At 36.6% G+C, this 19,038-nt stretch overlaps 1 protein-coding gene across 7 annotated transcripts; it reads left to right on the forward strand.

The window, feature by feature from the left end:
• Positions 1-274: 274 nt before the first annotated feature.
• Positions 275-12,242, forward strand: LOC127859500 (uncharacterized). 7 transcript variants are annotated; one of them, XM_052396989.1, is made up of 8 exons: positions 275-336; positions 1,156-1,311; positions 2,413-2,564; positions 6,466-6,499; positions 7,391-7,528; positions 8,563-8,647; positions 10,332-10,513; positions 11,368-11,839. In XM_052396989.1, exons 3-8 carry the CDS (start codon positions 2,494-2,496, stop codon positions 11,689-11,691), a joined length of 834 nt encoding a protein of 277 aa, XP_052252949.1. In that variant the 5' UTR covers positions 275-336; positions 1,156-1,311; positions 2,413-2,493; the 3' UTR covers positions 11,692-11,839. The 7 variants fall into 7 exon arrangements, with proteins under 7 accessions (XP_052252949.1, XP_052252948.1, XP_052252946.1 ...); XM_052396988.1 differs by having other exon boundaries at positions 2,438-2,564; XM_052396986.1 differs by having other exon boundaries at positions 1,156-1,285.
• Positions 12,243-19,038: the final 6,796 nt, after the last annotated feature.

Consider the following 19,038-nt stretch of genomic DNA (forward strand, 5'->3'; position numbering starts at 1 on the left):
AATGTAAAAAAATGGTTTCCAGGCACCTTGCTTCTGCAGGAAAGTGGCAGTTTGTTGTTGAAACTGGCTTAAAAAGGCTCGGAAACACACATAATTCTGATGTTTTAATTTGAAATAATCAATACTAAAACATTTTGCCCCAACTCATTTGATTTGAATGTTACTGGTTTTTCAGAAGGCACAGCCTCAACCATTCTGGCAATGTGCTTGGTTTATTTTCAGATTTGCGAGGTGACCAGTTTCCAGACATTGGTTCGCTCCTGCTTGTGTACGCGATTGGCCGAGACTAAAAAAACTGTAGTGTGCCACCACGAGCTTTCAAACGGTTGAGATCCGGTATTGTATACGTTTGTGACATTGTTTTGAGATCAAGAAGTCATTTCGGCGCTTATATATTTCAGTTTTGTTTTTGAACTTGCAATAGCTATCTTTTAATTGTGATTTGGTGTATTTCGACGTTGTAAAGTGTATAATTCAAAGTGGCATTCATTTTCGCGACCAAGTCCTAGTAACTCGGTGTGAGTGAACGAAGGATTTGTGTTTACTTTTCACTTTAAGTTCAACTGTGCGTTTTATTACCCATTTTGTGATCTATTAAAAACACGTGCTTCGCGCATTTGGACACTTACAGTGTGTTTTACACTAGTGCAATAATTGACGCTTTTGATGTGTTTATAGTGACTGTGTGATATTTGCATTGATTGAACACTTACCAGTGGATTGCAATTTTGAGTGACACTTTAATACTAATTATTAAAAAACAGGTGCTTCGCGCATTTGGACACATTCAGTGTGTTACACACTAGTGCAATAATTGACACTTTTGACATGTTCATAGTGATATTTGCACTGAACACTGACCAGTGTATTGCAATTTTGACACTTATTGATTATTGAAAACTAGTGCTTTTTAACTTGTGTGACCTTTATTTTTATTAAAGCATGATTGATCTGTTTTGTTTATATTCTTTTTGTGTAGTTAGATACACATAAGACAAGTTTAGTCGTCCTTATTAGTCTTGTTGCAATAGTATTGTTAAGGTAGTATTTGGGTTGTTAAGACTTGTCTTTTTATAATTAGTAGATTTATTACGCAGGCTCTTTTGAACAGGATGCAGTGTTGTGTCAGGAAGCATTTTCCTTTTATTTTTTCAGGTGCCCAAGACAGGAGAAAAGTGAACCGTATTGCTGGGGACTCCAATGCTCATCGGATTAAGGATATTCTTCCTGATGATATAGCTGTCAAATGCCTGCCAATCTCTGATGAGAATATGTAATGACAATGGTATAGAACAGTAATTACAGTTTCAGGTTTGTTTCTGTTAATGGTATCACATGTACACATTTTTCTAAACGTTAAAACGAAATGATTAATGAAATAAACAAAAGGTTACCGTTTAAACGGTATCCATATGTCAGTTATAAAAGCGTCATTGACATCGCATTTCCAAACTGAAAGTAATGATTATTTCCAGAAGTTATATTCAGATCATAACCCATTTGGGCAATGACGTCATATTAAAACCAACTGTTCTTGCCGTTGTTGAGTCATTGGGTACACATTTTCTACTTACATGCCGTAGTATTTTATAACAAAGACAAATAAATATTGATCCCACATTTCTTCAATAAGACTACACCTGTGTAAAATTTTTATTGTTTTCTACCTAACAAGATGTACATAAAAACGAGTATCTGTTTATTCAATTAAAAATGAATGCGGATGAATAAATGTCGGAAAAAATTTCCTCATGCACGTTGTGCTGACGCGCGTCAAATGTTCAAGACAATTCGGGGAATGATCATGCAACAAATAGCTGGATAATTTTCCCAAGCACTTTGTGCCGACGTGTGTCAAATATTCAAGCCGTCTAGGTCGTACATGGTGTTTTTTTATGTTTACGCTGTTGTGAATAAGGGCCATCTGGCACACATGATACAAATGTATACCAGTCTTTTTTTAACAGCTTTTAATAAGTTTTGCAACATTGTAACGTAATGAACTAAAATGGATTATGTTGATATCAACAGTCGTTTATATGTTTACTGTTTTTGTAAAAAATTTTGAGAAAACACGAAATGCCACCATTTAAACGTGATACTCATAGTTTCTATAAATGATGTAACTATTTCATTTATTTATACTTAAACAGTTCAAATGTCAAGTCCTAAGCTTCGTATGATTACAGTATTTGTCATCAATATAAAGTTAAACTTATTATGCTGATGTGCAATGATTGGCATCATTGCGTTTTCTAACTAATTTGCATGGTTATATATTTTATTTAAGCGTGTGGAATATTTTACAGATTGTAGGGAATTGTAATTGCAAACTTTTCATTTTAATCTTGAGGCAAAGCATGAATTTTCCTTGTGTATTCATTCATGTATATTTGTGATTTATTTACACAGACATTCGCCAACTCTGTTTTCAAAGGTGCCAAATTTTCTTGTGATCGTTTTCGCCATGCATTGTTGAGAGACTTGCGGAAGATGGATGTTCAACAGCTGTATCTTCATCTAGGCTCAAATGACATTCTTACGAATGAAGCGGTGTTTTACCGGTACATATACAATTATAAAAAAAAGCTTTGATATTTAAATTTAATGTAGTTGTTTCCCATAACTATATAAATTTGCAAAACTAACATTTTACATGGTTTATTCCTCAATGAGTCATGGAAACTTGCAATCATTTTAGAAGTGTTATCTAGTTTCTAATTTATAAATAAAGCATTTCACAATATTTTCTATTATCCATGTTAATTTGACATTTTATGCTCCCCCAAAAAATTTGGGGGGGAGCATATAGTCGCCGCTTCGTCAGACCGTCTGTCCGTCCGTGAAAAATTTTTGTCCGGGCTATTTCTCAGCAACTAAAGGCCGGAATTCAATGAAACTTAATGGGAAGCTTCACAATTAAGAGGAAATGTGCATATTATCAGCGGGTTTTGGTCGGATGATTTGTCAGAGTTATGGCCCTTTTAAAAATTTTATTAACTGTACATATAGTGCAATTCTTGTCAGGGCTATTTCTCAGCAATTAATGACCGGAATTCAATGAAACTTAATGGGAAGATTAACTACCAAGAGGAGATGTGCATATTATCAGCGGGTTCTGGTCGGATGATTTTTCACCGAGTTATGGCCCTTTGAAATTTTCCATTTACTGTACATATAGTGCAATTCTTGTCCGGGCTATTTCTCAGCAACTAATGACTGGAATTCAATGAAACTTTATGGGAAGCATCACTACCAAGAGGAGATGTGCATATTATCAGCAGGTTCTGGTCGGATGATTTTTCACAGAGTTATGGCCCTTTGAAATTTTCCATTGTACATATAGAGCAATTCTTGTCCGAGCAATTTCTCAGCAACTAATGACGGGAATTCAATGAAACTTTATGGGAAGCTTCACTACCAACAGGAGATGTGCATATTATCAGCCGGTTCTCGTCGGATGATTTTCCACAGAGTTATGGCCATTTGAAATTTTCCATTGTACATATAGTGCAATTCTTGTCCGAGCTATTTCTCACCAACTTATTATATGAATTCAATGAAATTTTATGGGAAGCTTCACTACCAACAGGAGATGTGCATATTATAAGCCGGTTATGGTCGGATGATTTTTCACAGAGTTATGGCCCTTTGAAATTTTCTAATAACTGTACATATAGTGCAATTCTTGTCCGGGCTATTTCTCCCCAACTACTGACTGGAATACAATGAAGCTTTATGGGAAGCTTAACTACCTTGAGGAGATGCGCATGTTATTAGTGGGTTCTGGTTAGATGATTTATTTACAGAGTTATGGCCCTTTGAAATTTTTAAGTTACTAAACCATCCATTGTATTATTTTGTCCAAAGTTATGCCCCTCAAGACGTTTCCTTTTATCTGAATATATAGTGCAATATTGTGACAAAAAAACCTTTGTGGAGCATCACCCGTCTCAAACGGTTTCTTGTTTCATTATTTGCTGTCTACAATTAATTTTACATGAAATAGCATATGTTTTATTTATGCGCATAATATTAACAATATAATTATACATATTTGTTTATGTAACTATTTTGATAGGTAAGTCAGTCTGCAAAGAAAAAGAACACATTTGTAAATATTTTACTCCACATTTTTTATGCCCCCTTTCGAAGAAAAGAGGGTATATAGTTTTCGCACTGTCTGTCTGTCTGTCACACTTTTCTTGTCCGCTCTCTAATTCAAATAGTTTTCATCTGATCTTTACCAAACTTGGTCAGAAGTTGTATCTAGGCAATATCTAGGTCAAGCTCGAATATGGGCCATGCCGGGTAAAAAACTAGACCATGGGGTCACTTAGTGCATTTTAAGGTTTAAGCATGGTGTCTGCTCTCTAATTGAAGTAGTTTTCATCTGATCTTTACCAAACTTGGTCAGAAGTTGTACCAAGACAACATCTAGGTCATGTTCGAATATGGGTCATGCCGGGTCAAAAACTAGGTCACAGGGTCACTTAGTGCATTTCAAGGATTAAGTATGGTGTCCGCTCTCTAGTTTGGGACTTATTTTGCATTTCTAAATTAACGTTTTTTATGCCGCCGAAGGAGGACATATAGTGATCGCACTGTCCTTCCGTCTGTTTATCTGATGTCTGTCTGTCCGTCCGTCACACTTTGTGTTTAGGTTTCGAAAAATGCTCATAACTTCTTTTGTCGCTTCAGATGTAACATTCATATTTGATATGCATGTGTACATGGACAAGGCCTTTCCATACGCACACAAATTTTTACCCCATGACCTTGACCTTAGGGTCCGTGTTTAGGGTTCAAAAAATGCATTCAGATTTCGAAAAATGCTCATAATTTCTATCAAAGCATTTATTGGGGGCATACGTCATCCTATGGAGACAGATCTTGTTTAACAATTTAATTGAAAATAATATTTCAATTAATATGTTGTCAACATGAAGTGTATATATGCAAGATCACATTCCCAGTGACAACAACTCTTTAATTGTTGACTGTATTTTAGCTGGACTATTATATATGAAATATATATATTGGAGCTATCCTACTCACCCCGGCGTTGGCGTTTCCGTGAGCATGCAAATGTTAAAGTTTGCGTACTACTTCAAATATTTTCAATGTCCATTGACATATTGCTTTCATATTTTGCATACTTGTTTACCAACATGATCCCAACCTATAAACAAGAGCAGACCACTGTATCAATCATTTTGACAGAATTATTGCCCCTTTTATACTTAGAATATGCATATTATTGATAAATCTATGTTAAATTCTGCGTACTACCCCAAATATTTCCTATGTCCTTTAACATATTGCTTTTTTATATTGCATACTTGTTTACCAACATGACCTTTAACCTACAAACAAGAGCAGACCACTTAATCAAGCATTTTGATAGATTTACGGCCCCTTTTATACTCAGAATATGCATATCATTGATAAATCTATGTTAAAGTTTGCGTACTACCCCAAATATTTCCTATGTCCTTTGACATATTGCTATTATATTTTGCATACTTGTTTACCAACATGACCCCAACCTATAAACAAGATTAGACCACTGAATCAAGCATTTTGATAGAATTATGGCCCCTTTTTTACTTTGAGAATTGGACATTTTGCTTAAATTCACATAACTTCTTTATTTATGATAAGATTTTATTAATACTTTGACAAAACAACACTTACCTGAATACCACAATGGATTCCACCCGTGCAATACCAGTGCTCCAGCTAGGCCTAAATCGAAGGGCGCCCCGCCCTGCCTCCCGAACCTCCGCCCTGACCTTCCTAGGGCCCCCCCTGCCCTTAAATTTTTTTTTTTTTGTTTAATTTTTTTTTTACATATGATGATTAATAAATCTCTTATTAAAATACATTGTAATTAATTTATTCCTCATTGTAGTAATTAAATTTAAATTGTTTAATGACAATGGGAATAATTTATTCTTACAATTATTGATAACACATAAATTAACATGCATGAGGAAGCATTCTAGAAACGCCCGCGCGCTCGAAAGTGCCCTTTTGACAAAATACTGCGCGTCCAAAGTGCTCTTTTGACAAAAAATCCCCCTGCCCTTTTTAAATCCTAGCTGCAGCACTGCAATACCCCACGCCCCAACCCAGAATCCCTGCCCCCCCCCCCCCCACCCCCCCCCCCCCAAATTTTTTGTTTTCCTTTTTTTATTTTTGAAAGATCGTCAGATCGTCTAATAAATGACCACACCCCATGTTATACCCCCCTCTCAACCCCCCTACCCCCTCCCCAAATTTTTATTTTTTTTCCTTTTTTTATTTTTGAAAGATCATCTAATAAATTATTGAATATGAACAATTTCCCCATGATGGCTTACGTTATACTGTCAAGCACTCGAATAGTCGAGGGCGCTGTCCTCTGACAGCTCTTGTTATCTATTTTTATTAATGAAAATGATTGTATTGAAATAATTTCAGAGATGTAGCTGACTTGTGCGATTTGGTGCATCAGGTCAGTCCAGACACTGAGGTTGTCTTTTGAAAAGTTTTCTGAATAAAATACATTGAATTTAGTGGTTTGATAAAAATAGAAAATGCCCAGAGCCAGTAGCACTGACACTTGCAGTGTGATATAAGAAATGGCAAAAATATTTTGAACCTTCTCCCATAACAGATATCTCCCTGTTAGCTAACAAACGTTTTTTTGACTGATAGTTCAGTCACATAAATGTGAGGGGACTGTCAGGATGTTTTTTTTTAAATAATAATTATTGATTAAGTGATAAGAAAATATTGAAATTGTGTTCATTGTTATTTGAACTAACTTTAAGAAAGTATTGAAATTGTGTACATTGTTATTTGAACTAACTTGCTTACATTACGTGCATTTTAAGGATTAAGTATGGTGTCCGCTCTCTAGTTTGGGACTTATTTTGCATTTCTGGATTAACTTTTTTTATGCTGCCGAAGGAGGGCATATAGTGATCGAACTGTCCTTCTGTCTGTTTGTCTGATGTCTGTCTTTCCGTCACACTTTGTGTTTAGGTTTCGAAAAATGCTCATAACTTCTTTTGTCGCTTCAGATGTAACATTCATATTTGATATGCATGTGTATATGGACAAGGCCTTTCCATACCCACACAAATTTTTACCCCATGACCTTGACCTTAGGGTCCGCGTTTAGGGTTCGAAAAATGCTCATAATTTCTATCAAAGCATTTATTGGGGGCATACGTCATCCTATGAAGACAGCTCTTGTTTAACAATTTAATTGAAAATAATATATATGTTTTCTTATCTAAGTTAATGTCAAAGTTCTTGTTTAGTAGGTATTTATTGGTTAAAATGATGAAAAATAAATGTTTAATATATTTTTATGTTTCACAAAGTTTTATATTTAAAGGAGGCGCACAATCGGTGTCCAGAATGCAGGGTTGTTTGCTCCAACGAAGACGCTTTGCTGAGCCACTTCTGCAGTCGCCACATCAAGCAACCAGAGACTGGAAAAGAGAGTAAAATTAAGCTGATAGGCTCACCAATGGTATGACTTTAAATCACTAACTTGTGTATGCTTGACAAGCATTTTATGTACAAATAAAGTAACAAAAAAAGGAGGTCAACACATGCACTTTCCAATATAAAGCTTTCTGTATCTTTTAGCAACTAATTACACGATTTTGTGTTGACATACTCAATATGATAGTTATAGCCCTATATAACTGGTATGTTCATTTTAGTTAATCTTTCTATTTTATTAAACCTGTTTGTTTTAGCTAGATTGCTTGAAAAACACAACCAGGATTATTTTTATGCCCCCGGATCGAAAGATCGGGGGTATATTGTTTTTGGCCTGTCTGTCATTGTATGTGTCCATGTGTGTGTGTGTGTGTGTGTGTGTCCCAAAACTTTAACCAAAACTTTAACCTTCATATTAACTTTTGCAATATTGAACATAGCAACTTGATTTTTGGCATGCATGTGTATCTCATGGAGCTGCACATTTTGAGTGGTGAAAGGTCAAAGTCAAGGTCATCCTTCAAGGTCAAAGGTCAAAAAAAATAATTCAAAAACTTTAACCAAAACTTTAACCTTCTTCATAACTTTTGCAATATTGAACGTAGCAACTTGATATTTGGCATGCATGTGTATCTCATGGAGCTGCACATTTTGAGTGGTGAAAGATCAAGGTCATCCTTAAAGGTCAAAGGTAAAAAAAATAATCAAAGTGGCGCATTAGGGGGCATTGTGTTTCTGACAACCACATTTCTTGTTAGCATTGTCTTACCCCTGTTACATGCAATGTACATGTGGCTTATTAAATTGGAAACCCTGGTTTGCATGAGAATATTTTGCAAAACATAGTTGAAAAAACATACATGTATACAAACTTAGTCATTACTGTTAGTATAATGAGCACCTCTATTTCTGAATATTTTGATTGGATGGTTATGGGCCTTTATGCGTGTGTCACATTTATGTATGTGAAAGTGTGTAATTAGACAAAAGAATTTATATTTTTTTATTTTTTGGGTAACAATCACTTATTTTATAGTTATTTATAAGTAAATCTTACAGATTGCATCTGCTAATCATGAACTCAACGAAGTCAGCTCAAGGAAGTGGAAGGCATGCTTGGAAAATAGAAGTTTCCATTATGAAGGCAAATTTTAGTATATTTCAAATTTGTAACCAAATGATCTTGAATGAAAATTTGATTGAACATTTGTTATCTGTCAAGAGAAACAGTTTGAAGTGAATGAATTAAGTATTGCCTATTGTCTATAAGTTAATTGTGTGACCTGAACCCTGTGAGGGATATTACTTATTTGTATACGCCGGTTTTAAAAAAACGGGACGTATTATAGTTTCACCCTTGGCGGGCGGCGGCGTCCATAACAGTGTCCACTCTCTAATTCAAATAGTTTTCATCTGCTCTTCACCAAACTTGGTCAGAAGTTGTATCTAGACAATATCTAGGTCAGGTTTGAATATGGGTCATGCCAGGTCAAAAACTAGGTCACGGGGTCACTTAGTGCATTTGAAGGATTTAGCATTGGTGGCTCTCTAATTGAAGTAGTTTTCATCTGATCTTTACCAAATTTGGTCATAAGTTGTGTGTAAATGATATATAGGTCAAGTTCAAATATGGGTTATGCCGGGTCAAAAACTAGGTCGCGAGGTCACTTAGAGCATTTCATGCATTTCGCATGGTGTCTGCTCTCTAATTGAAGTAGTTTTCATCCAATCTTCACAAACTTTGGTCAGAAGTTTTATCTAGACAATATCTAAGTCAAGTTCAATTATGGGTCATGCCGGGTCAAAAACAAGGTCAGGGGTTCACTTAGTACATTTCAAGGATTAAGCATGGTGTCCGCTCTCAAATTGAAGTAGTTATCATCCGATCTTCACCAAATTTGGTCAGAAATTGTGTCAAAATGTTATCTAGGTCAAGTTCAAATATGGGTCACGCCAGGTCAAAAACTAGGTCACGAGGTTACTTAGTGCATTTCAAGCATTTAGCACGGTGTCCACACTCTTATTGAAGTAGTTTTCATCTGATCTTCAACAAATGTGGTCAGAAGTTGTATCTAGACAATATCTAGTTCAAGTTCAAATATGGGTCATGCTGGGTCAAAAACTAGTTCACAGGGTGCATTTCAAGGATTTAGCATGGTGTAAGCTCTTTAATTGAAAGAGTTTTCATCCGATCTTCACCAAATTTGGGCAGAAGTTGTGTCTTAATGATATCTAAGTCAAGTTCAGATATAGGTCATGCCGGGTCGAAAACTAGGTCACTTAGTGCATTTCCAGCGTTAAGCATGGTGTCCAAAACCTTCAAACGGGTGTATCTTGTGACAGTTTAGCACTCTTGTTTATTACATTAAAGCCACACACCTTGAAATGAAATACATGTTACTCAGTACATATAGATGCAATTTGAAAGTGTGCAAAATTGTCATTAAATCTATAGCCTAGTTAGCAAGTAATTTATTTTTTTATATTTTAAAACTGAATGTATGATTTGTATACGTACATGTTCAATTCGAGAAACACAATTATTCTTAAGTTTTAAAGCACAAGAAAGACGGATTTCTACCTTGCAACCACCAGATATATTCTAATTGGCAAAGATAAAATATGTTTCTTATTTATATCCAAATTTACTATGCCAGATATTTCATTTCAAGGTGTGTGGCTTTAAGGAATGTTTTTTAAATGGGTATATTACCAAGATCTGCACAGCCAGGGTGATATTAACCTTCAGATGTTAAAGCTTTCTAAGAATTTTAAGGCTTGCCTTTTATACTTGAAATGATAAATCATTAACATGTTTTGTTCTTTAGGAACATACAAACATTTCCCACCCACCATGTGGATCAAGATGTTTGGGCTGATGATTCTGGGTCGTATGTGTGGACAAGGTGGTCTTCATTACATCATGATGCAGCTGTGTATTCAACAACATGTTAACCTGTCCCAGCGGATGTTGATGCTCTTAAATGATGTTGAGAAAAATCCAGGACCGGTACTTTATGACAAAATATACATCGTTTATTGAATAACTATATATATTTATTTTAACATTAAAGTGATTTTTTTCTTGCATTTTTGTGCCTTTTGTTACTGAGAACTATTTTATCATATGTTGGTGATTGAAACCCAGGACCTGTAAGTGCTTCTTAATATTTGCAACAAATGACAAATCATGTTAAGTTTTTGAAACATCTGTTTTTTGTTCAGTTAAAGGACATATTGAACTCACTAATTGCTAAGTAAACTTAGATGCATCAAGTTTTTATTGATGATTTCTACTTTCTGTTGAATCATTATCCTTTCCAAAGCCAGAGAGATATAGTGTTGGCGTTTTCCATCGGTCAGTCTGTCAGTCCATCCATCTGTTTGTTACAAACATTTTAGGGCTTCATATCATGAATTTAATAAGATTTCAACATGGAAAAATAAGTGTATGCCATATTCATACAATAGTGCAAATTTACTTGTTTTCTTTCTTTTTAGATTAGTTATTAACAGAAGAACAGAACAGTAACATACTTTTATTACATTAACAGAGGCTCTGATTAGATGTGTATCTGCGTAAAGAACTCATAGAAAATATCAATATATAGATGAATAAAACAAAAATAGAGTTAAACAAATCATGGTGAAATCCACAATACACACCAAGAGCTATTAGTAGGCTTATCTCCATTGACTTATTTCACAGTAAATCTCTTTTTTTGCCTTTTCATTAACATTTCAATCAAAAATAACATTTGTGAAAAACTTAGTCAATGATTATAACTAAAGTTAAAAATGTGGACACTGTAAGTTAATTGACTTTGGCTTCCAATCTGCAGTTTACAAAGTTGCTTGTTATAGGAGTATTCGTGCAAATGGATATCCTGCAAGGAAGACTTCCACTCCATAGGACAGCAAGATGCACATATCATCTCTCATGTGGTTCAAGAGAAATGCTGTAGATGGGGAGACTGTACCAAAGTCCTGAGCTTTAATAGTCTTGAAATCCATGAACTTAAACATCTCTATGATGTGAGTTTAGCACTGTGTATGAACTGGTGTTGCTTCATTTTCTGCATATCTTTATCTCAGTCTTCTCTAGTTTTGATGGTCAAATACATATTGTCTGCCATTTTTTTTCCCCCAATACTGCCGTTCATCGTTTGCTTGCATCAAGAGTTTTAAAAGAAATTAAAACTCATTTGTTTAGTTAGAATCTTATGAAAGACTTAAATGGCCATGTTTAATACAATTGTATAACAACATATACGAGCTAAAAAAATAGTTGGAATAATTAATGTATATATGAACATAACAAATTTACTTAAAATCATAGGTCTTGTTTTTGTCTGCCACTATAAGAACCAGAACATATTTCGGACATTCGAGGATTGACTTGCTGTGTTAGAGGATCATCAGGTGATGGAAGAAACCAGGCTTTTTTCGACTCAATGTTGATGAAACCTGATCGACATGCTCATCTTGGTTGAGTAAGCCTGGGTTGAGTGTGTCCAAAAAGTAGGTAACCTGGTGAAATCTTAGGAAAACATTGTAACCAGATCCAGGTTTATTTGACTGACAGACCGATGGACAGTGGGTCAACCGTAAATCCCTTCATGTGAAAACGGTAGGGACAAAATAAATATCACATTGCTCTTCTGAGTTCATTTGTAAACCAAGTTTTATCACAAAATTAAAATGGTCAATGTATTATTTTGTGTATTTAAAAACTATGTGAATATTAATTGTCATGAAATCTTACTGAGTTTTCTCAATTTTAGCTACTATTCGGACATGGACTGACGGACAAATGGGCAACAATGTCGCAATTTGTATACCAAGTTTTATAAGAATTGTTTCATAAAAGTAACCAATGTGTCTGTTCTATGTCAAGGTAACTACTAGGATGAAATACACAAACAGATTTTGGTTCACAATAGGGTAGGCTCCGCGTGCCGTGAACCGGGCAACAGCTTTTGTCATTTAACATTTGTGTTTTAATGGCATAAGCTGGCAGATACCCTTTAACTTTAACGATGTTTTCCGATAATTTCTCGGAAAATACAATCTTGCAATTTTGATTTAATTTAGATTACCAAAAATTAATATTATATTTATGCCCCCCTTGGAAGAAGAGGGGTATATTGTTTTGCACATGTCAGTTGGTTGGTCCACCAGATGGTTTCCTGATGATAACTCAAGATCATGAATCTTCTCAAGTACATTGATCATGACTGGCAGATGACCCCTATTGATTTTCAGGTCACTAGGTCAAAAGTCAAGTTCACAGTGACAAAAACGTATTCACAATGGCTGCCACTACAACTGACAGTCCATAGGGGGGCATGCATGTTTTACAAACAGCCCTTGTTCTGTGTTAAAATTATGTACACGTCTGCGTTAAATAAATATGTTCACATTTGAAATAAAGCTAAAAATGTGTATTGTTGTTATTAGTAATTTGAACCGAATTGCTCTGTGGGAAGTAAAAGTACTTCAACCAGACCTAAATATGTGGGTAATTAAAGAGCACGAGAAAAGATGAAAATTAAGTTAGCTCAACCATTTTAAGCAATATTACTGATGATGACTCGCAGATGACCTCTATTGATTTTCAGGTCACTAAGTCAAAAGTCAAGGTCACAGTGACTCGAAATAGAAAAATGGTTTCCGGATGATAACTCATAAATGCTTACGCCTAGGATCAAAAAATAAAAAAATCATAGGTACATTGATAATGACTGGCAGATGACCCCCTTCATAGGTACATTGATAATGACTGGCAGAAGACCCCTATTGATTTTTAGGTCACTAGGTCAAAGATTAAGGTCATAGTGACTCAAAACAGTTTAATGGTTTCCTGTTGATAGCTCAAGAATACTTAGGTCTATGATCATGAAACTTCTCAAGTACATTGATCATGACTGGCAGATGACCCCTATTGATTTTCAGGTCACTAGGTCAAAAGTCAAGTTCACAGTGACAAAAACGTATTCACAATGGCTGCCACTACAACTGACAGTCCATAGGGGGGCATGCATGTTTTACAAACAGCCCTTGTTCTGTGTTAAAATTATGTACACGTCTGCGTTAAATAAATATGTTCACATTTGAAATAAAGCTAAAAATGTGTATTGTTGTTATTAGTAATTTGAACCGAATTGCTCTGTGGGAAGTAAAAGTACTTCAACCAGACCTAAATATGTGGGTAATTAAAGAGCACGAGAAAAGATGAAAATTAAGTTAGCTCAACCATTTTAAGCAATATTACTGGGTCACACTTTTTACGATGCGAAACCTGAAGGGTCCCTAGACTATGATGATTACTTACACGAGGAGTGTCCTATTCATTGCTGCCGCATGATCCTATCAGTAACGAATTAACGCTTGTATCGTTAAAGCAAGTCGTATATTCACGTTTATAAATATTTATAAATAGAAAATAAAGGTTTAATTGTCGCATATCCACCGCATGATGTGTTTCTTATAAAGTGCACGTATATTCAAACCGAACAATTTTGTCCTTAGATAAAAATATACTACATGTGATCATATGTGGCCTCACAAGGCTTATTATGAATTTATTATATCGCCATCGCAATGAGATGTAAATAGTTCATACATGCACAGTGTTCTTTCAACACAACCAAATCACACTTATAGTCGCGTCTTGCGAAAATAGGTCTTAATGCGTATGCGGCCAGCGTAAGTCAAACACGGTCTGCGCTATTTCGCAGTGATTGTTGTTAGGTCAAAAACGTGCACGAAGAAGTCCGGATTTCCGCAGTGATTTGGCCAATGCTGTGGGTGATTTCTCTGAAATCAATAATTAAAATATTCTGATTCATTCATTCGGGTCTACAGGCGTGAAATTTCCCCATCATTTAATTGTTTGTTGATAAAGGGTATTTAATGTGAAAAGCTTGGTAAGACAGCTACGCCGAACAACCGAACTAGCATTCATTAATTTGATCAAAATATGCACACAGCAGAATGATTGTGTTTCTTACATGGCTTTTAGAAGAACAGACCATGCAGGCGAGCAGTGAACAATATGATTAGGTTTAGTTGCCCTAACCCTATATACCCTTGGTATGACTTGTGAGTGTTGAACTAATGTGCTACAGCATCACTTAAATACGAACATACGATAGTCAGGTATCCCCGCATAATGACATATAGAATATTACTGGGTAGATACCGCTTGGCAAACTTGAGCCTGGGATAGTCGGTTATACCCGCTTTGTGAAATTAGGAATATAACAGGTTTGATATAGCATTAACAGTACGTACTTGGGGGTTATAGGAAATACCCGCTATATGACTATCCTGTATATAACTAAATGACGTCAAAAATACAACTGATGTGATACGGCATTACTTATACGAGCATAGGGTAGTAAGGTATAACTCGCCTCCTACAAAAATGACCTGATTCGATTTGCTTTGAGAGGCCATGTGCCCATTGTGTATTTTCCATACACCCTGAGAAATTTCCATACACCCGAGTAATCGGTTGAGATATAATGGATACACAGTTAGTAACTGATTGTGTATAGGATATACACCCTCAGTTCCCTTCTCGAGCTTCGCTCTCATACACCATCAGTTACAAACAGTGTAACTAATACGGTATTACTTATAACAGGATGGGGTAGTAGTATATACCGCTATATAACTCGCTAGTATAGTACAGGCTTGATACGGCATTACTTATATACGAGCATTGGGTAGTAGGATATATCCGGTATATAGCTCGCTAGTATAGTACTGGCTTGATACGGCATTACTTATATACGAGCATGGGGTAGTAGGATATACCCGCTATATAACTCGCTAGTATAGTACTGGCTTGGTACGGCATTACTTATATACGAGCATTGGGTAGTAGGATATATCCGGTACATGACTCGCTAGTATAGTACTGGCTTGATACGGCATTACTTATATACGAGCATGGGTAGTAGGATATACCCGGTATATAACTCGCTAGTATAGTACTGGCTTGAAACGGCATTACTTATATACGAGCATGGGGTAGTAGGATATACCCGGTATATAACTCGCTAGTATAGTACTGGCTTGATACGGCATTACGTATATACGAGCATGGGGTAGTAGGATATACCCGGTATATGACTCGTTAGTATAGTACCGGCTTGATACGGCATTACTTATATACCAGCATTGTGTAGTAGGATATATCCGGTATATAGCTTGCTAGTACAGTACCGGCTGGATACGGCATTACTTATATACGAGCATGGGGTAGTAGTATATACCCGCTATGACTCTCTAGTATAGTACCGGTTTGATACGGCATTACTTATATACGAGCATGGGGTAGTAGAATATACCCGCTATATAACTCGCTAATATAGTACTGGCTTGATACGGCATTACTTATAATGAGCATGGGGTAGTTGGATATATCCGGTATATGACTCGTTAGTATAGTACTGGCTTGATACGGCATTACTTATATACGAGCATGGGGTAGTAGGGTATACCCGGTATATGACTCGCTAGTATAGTACTGGCTTGAAACGGCATTACTTATATACGAGCATGGGGTAGTAGTATATACCCGCTATGACTCGCTAGTATAGTACTGGCTTGATACGGCATTACTTATACCGGGTATACGAGCATGGGGTAGTAGGATATTTCCGGTATATGACTCGCTAGTAAAGTACTGGCTTGATACGGCATTACTTATATACGAGTATGGGGTAGTAGGATATACCCGTTATATAACTCGCTAGTATAGTACCGGCTTGATACGGCATTACTTTTATACCAGCATGGGGTAGTAGGTTATACCCGGTATATAACTCGCTAGTATAGTACTGGCTTGAAACGACATTACTTATATACGAGCATGGGGTAGTAGGATATACCCGCTATATAACTCGCTAGTTTAGTACCGGCTTGATACGGCATTACTTATATTAAGGCATGGGGTAGTAGGATATACCCGGTATATGACTCGCAGGTATAGTACTGGCTTGATACAGCATTACTTATATACGAGCATGGGGTAGTAGGATATACCCGCTATGACTCGCTAGTATAGTACTGGCTTGATACGGCATTACTAATATACGAGCATGGGGTAGTAGGATATATCCGGTATATGACTCGCTAGTTTAGTACTGGCTTGATACGGCATTACTTATATAAAGGCATGGGGTAGTAGGATATACCCGGTATATGACTCGCTAGTATAGTACTGGCTTGATACGGCATTACTTATATACGAGCATGGGGTAGTAGGATATACCCGCTATATAACTCGCTAGTATAGTACTGGCTTGATACGGCATTACTAATATACGAGCATGGGGTAGTAGGATATATCCGGTATATGACTCGCTAGTATAGTACTGGCTTGATACGGCATTACTAATATACGAGCATGGGGTAGTAGGATATATCCGGTATATGACTCGCTAGTATAGTACTGGCTTGATACGGCATTACTTTTATACGAGCATGGGGTAGTAGGATATATCCGGTATATGACTCGCTAGTATAGTACTGGCTTGATACGGCATTACTTATATACGAGCATAGGGTAGTAGGGTATACCCGGTATATGACTCGCTATTATAGTACTGGCTTGATACGGCATTACTTATATACGACCATGGGGTAGTAGGATATACCCGGTATATAACTCGCTAATATAGTACTGGCTTGATACGGCATTACTTATATACGAACATGGGGTAGTAGGATATACCCGCTATATAACTCGCTAGTATAGTACTGGCTTGAAACGGCATTACTTATATACGAGCATGGGGTAGTAGGATATACCCGCTATATAACTCGCTAGTATAGTACCGGCTTGATACGGCATTACTTATATACGAGCATGGTGTAGTAGGATATACCCGGTATATAACTCGCTAGTATAGTACTGGCTTGATACGGCATTACTTATACCAGCATGGGGTAGTTGGATATACCCGGTATAAGACTCGTTTACCAGCATGGGGTAGTAGGATATACCCGGTACATAACTCGCTAGTATAGTACTGGCTTGATACGGCATTACTTATATACCAGCATGGGGTAGTAGGATATACCCGGTACATAACTCGCTAGTATAGTACTGGCTTGATACAGTATTACTTATATACCAGCATGGGGTAGTAGGATATACCCGCCATATTACTCGCTAGTATAGTACTGGCTTGATACGGCATTACTTATATACGAACATGGGGTAGTAGGGTATACCCGGTATATGACTCGCTAGTATAGTACTGGCTTGGTACGGCATTACTTATATATAAGCATGGGGTAGTAGTATATACCCGCTATGACTCGCTAGTATAGTACCGGCTTGATACGGCATTACTAATGTACGAGCATGGGGTAGTAGGATATATCCGGTATATGACTCGCTAGTATAGTACTGGCTTGATACGGCATTACTTATATACGAGCATGGGGTAGGAGGATATACCCGCTATATAACTCGCTAGTATAGTACTGGCTTGATACGGCATTACTTATATACGAGCATGGGTAGTAGGATATATCCGATACATGACTCGCTAGTATAGTACTGGCTTGATACGGCATTACTTATATACGAGCATGGGGTAGTAGTATATACAATGGCTGTTTGTAAAACATGCATGCCCCCCATATGGGCTGTCAGTTGTAGTGGCAGCCATTGTGTGAATACGTTTTTGTCACTGTGACCGTTGACCTAGTGACCTGAAAATCAATAGGGGTCATCTGCCAGTCATGATCAATGTTCCTATGAAGTTTCATGATCCTTAGTTTCATGATCCTAGGCCTAAGCATTCTTGAGTTACCTTCTTGAAACCATTTTATTATTTGGAATAACTGTGACCTTGACCTAGTTACCTGAAAATCAAGATGGGTCATCTGCCAGTCATGATCAATGTACCAATGAAGTTTCATGATCCTAGTCCTAAGCGTTCTCAAGTTATCATCCGGAAACCATCTGATGGACGGACCGACCGACCGACATGTGGAAAACAATATACCCCCTCTTCTTCGAAGGGGTGCATAATTAGAGAGCGGACACCATGCTCAAAGTTTAAAACGCACTAAGTGACCCCTTGGCCTTGATTTTGACCCGGCATTACCCATATTCGAACTTGACCTAGACATCATATAGATACAACATCTGACCAAGTTTGGTGAAGATCGGGTAAAAACAACTTGAATTAGAGAGCGGACACTTAATACGGACCGACAGACAAGACAGGCAGACGGACCGACAAACTTCGTTTGTGGGGGTATAAAAATGTATTAATAATGCTACTGGTATTTCATTTCTGCGTATTTTAGTCTTATATACAATATGTAAAGTTTCTATTAAGTGCATTATTCCAATTTACTATTCATGACACTAACTTCTACGTTATAAACAAATACTTTCAGATCATTTGCTGTTATTTGTAACTGAACGAGCAAAGAAAAAAATCTTACGTTTTGAATAACTAATAAAACCTTCCAACAATAAGCATTTTTCCTTGTGACTTG

Source organism: Dreissena polymorpha, chromosome 15 (assembly GCF_020536995.1).
Source record: "Dreissena polymorpha isolate Duluth1 chromosome 15, UMN_Dpol_1.0, whole genome shotgun sequence".
Classification (NCBI taxonomy): Eukaryota; Metazoa; Mollusca; class Bivalvia; order Myida; family Dreissenidae; genus Dreissena; species Dreissena polymorpha.

Bases quoted from the DNA above. Each gene is read 5' to 3' on its own strand.
- LOC127859500 (XM_052396985.1), top strand. From the start codon at position 2,386: ATGTATATTTGTGATTTATTTACACAGACATTCGCCAACTCTGTTTTC. The intron at 8,648-10,331 runs GCAAATTTTAGT...TTTGTTCTTTAG, and splicing joins TAGAAGTTTCCATTATGAAG to GAACATACAAACATTTCCCA. The intron at 10,514-11,367 runs GTACTTTATGAC...TGCTTGTTATAG, and splicing joins TTGAGAAAAATCCAGGACCG to GAGTATTCGTGCAAATGGAT.